Here is a 1,999-nt window from a genome sequence, read left to right on the forward strand (position 1 = left end):
CACACACACACACTCACCCACAAAGTCGTTGAGAACATCTTTGACCAGGTGTCCAACTATCGCGTACGCCACGGCCACGACCACCAGCGCCGCCATGACCAGGTACAGGACTGCCCTGGGCAGCGGGATGGGGTCTCGCGCGGGGCTCCTGTAGTCCGGGAGCAGCAGGTCCCCCTCAGAGAACTGCAGGATCTGCTCCATGCCCGACGTCTGGTTGGGGTCCAGAGGCGGGGGGCTCGCGCTCAGCGCGGCGCCGTCGGGCTGCAGGGAGCTCACCACGGTGGGGGTCACGGTCCGCGCCTTGTCCAGGACCACCAGACCCGTGGTCTGGTTCACCAGGGGCAGGATCCGGGACAGGAAGTAGCTCCAGTCCTTGATGGCGCTCGTGTTGCAGACGAACATGGTTTCCTCCATCATCAGGTCCCGATCCGCAGAGACAGCGCGCCAAAAACCCAGATCCTTCCAGGAGACCCCCGCAGGTGGGGTTCTGTTGTCCCGCGGGTCCGATCAGGTGGGAGGACGGGAGGTGGGGGGTCTCCGTCCAGCTCGAGCTCAGGAGCGAGTCTGAGGAGTCCTCCTGCTGACGGAGGGCGCGACGCGTCACTGACGGGAGGCGCAACTTTTACGCACAACTTCAACCCGGGATCTGGTGCCTGCAGAACCTCAGAACCGAGACCAGAGACCAGAACCGAGACAGAGACCAGAGCAGGGTGGTCTGAGCTGCAATGTCACCTGCAGAGGAGGAGGAGGAGGAGGAGGAGGAGGAGGAGGAGCAAACAGCCAGGATGTTGGAATAAAACGGAGCAGGAACCCTGAGCTCCTCCTGCAGAGTCCAGGATCAGAACCTGCAGGAGTCACGAGACGTCCTGCACTGCCCCCCGGATCCAAGTGGATCAGGACTGATGAGAGACCAGAGCCTGGACAGGTAGAGCCACGCGCTGCAGGACAGGTGAGTTTTTTTTTAACCTTCTGCTGATCAGGAGGTGTTTTTATTCAGACTTCAGTTACAGAGAGATAAAAACAGATGAAAGGTTTTATTACAGTTTGTTTGGGTTAAACCTGTTAATATGAGCATCGATCTGTTTGTTGGATTATAAAACTGAGGCGCCAAAAATAAAATGTAAAAAAAAAGTCATTAACATACTTTCATTAATTAGCTCACTTTTGTGACATTTCTACTATTTTATTGTAACTTATATTGTTCTTACATTTTATTATTATATATATTTTTACTAAATGCTACATTTAAATGTTAAATAATACATGTAAATGTTAAATCCTAAATCTAAATGTTGTAGATGTTAAAATTTACATCGATGTTGGGGCTCTGTTGTTATGATGTCATCTACCTGAGACTAAAGCAACCTAACACTGCTAACACTGCTAACTCTGCTAACACTGCTAACTCTGCTAACACTGCTTACTCTGATAATACTGCTAACTCTGCTAACTCTGATAACACCGCTAACACTGATAACACTGCTAACACTGCTAACTCTGCTAACACTGCTAACATTGCTAACTCTGATAACACCGCTAACACTGATAACACTGCTAACTCTGATAACACTGCTAAATCTGATAACAATGCTAACTCTGATAACAATGCTAACTCTGCTAACACTGCTAACTCTGATAATACTGCTAACACTGCTAACTCTGATAACACTGCTAACTCTGCCAACACTGCTAACTCTGCTAACACTGCAAACTCTGCTAACACCGCTAATTCTGCTAACACCGCTAATTCTGCTAACACTGTGAACTCTGATAACATTGCTAACACTGCTAACTCTGATAACACTGCTAACTCTGATGACACTGATAACACCGCTAACACTGCTAACTCTGCTAACACTGCTAACTCTGCTAACACCACTAATTCTGCTAACACTGCGAACTCTGATAACACTGCTAACTCTGATGACACTGATAACACCGTTAACACCGCTAACACTGCTAACTCTGCTAACACTGCAAACTCTGCTAACACCGCTAA

At 49.0% G+C, this 1,999-nt stretch overlaps 1 protein-coding gene across 1 annotated transcript in view; it reads right to left on the bottom strand.

Annotated features, from left to right (window-relative positions):
* LOC106520253 (uncharacterized) overlaps nt 1-756 on the bottom strand; it is an 8,992-nt gene extending 8,236 nt beyond the window's left edge. Inside the window, exon 1 of the mRNA XM_014012228.1 lies at nt 18-756. Coding sequence (XP_013867682.1) covers nt 18-417 — 400 coding nt within the window. The 5' untranslated portion in view covers nt 418-756. The remainder of the gene's footprint in view (nt 1-17) is intronic.
* Nucleotides 757-1,999: the final 1,243 nt, after the last annotated feature.

Source organism: Austrofundulus limnaeus, unplaced genomic scaffold, assembly GCF_001266775.1.
Source record: "Austrofundulus limnaeus strain Quisiro unplaced genomic scaffold, Austrofundulus_limnaeus-1.0 Scaffold89, whole genome shotgun sequence".
In the NCBI taxonomy this organism is placed as follows: domain Eukaryota; kingdom Metazoa; phylum Chordata; class Actinopteri; order Cyprinodontiformes; family Rivulidae; genus Austrofundulus; species Austrofundulus limnaeus.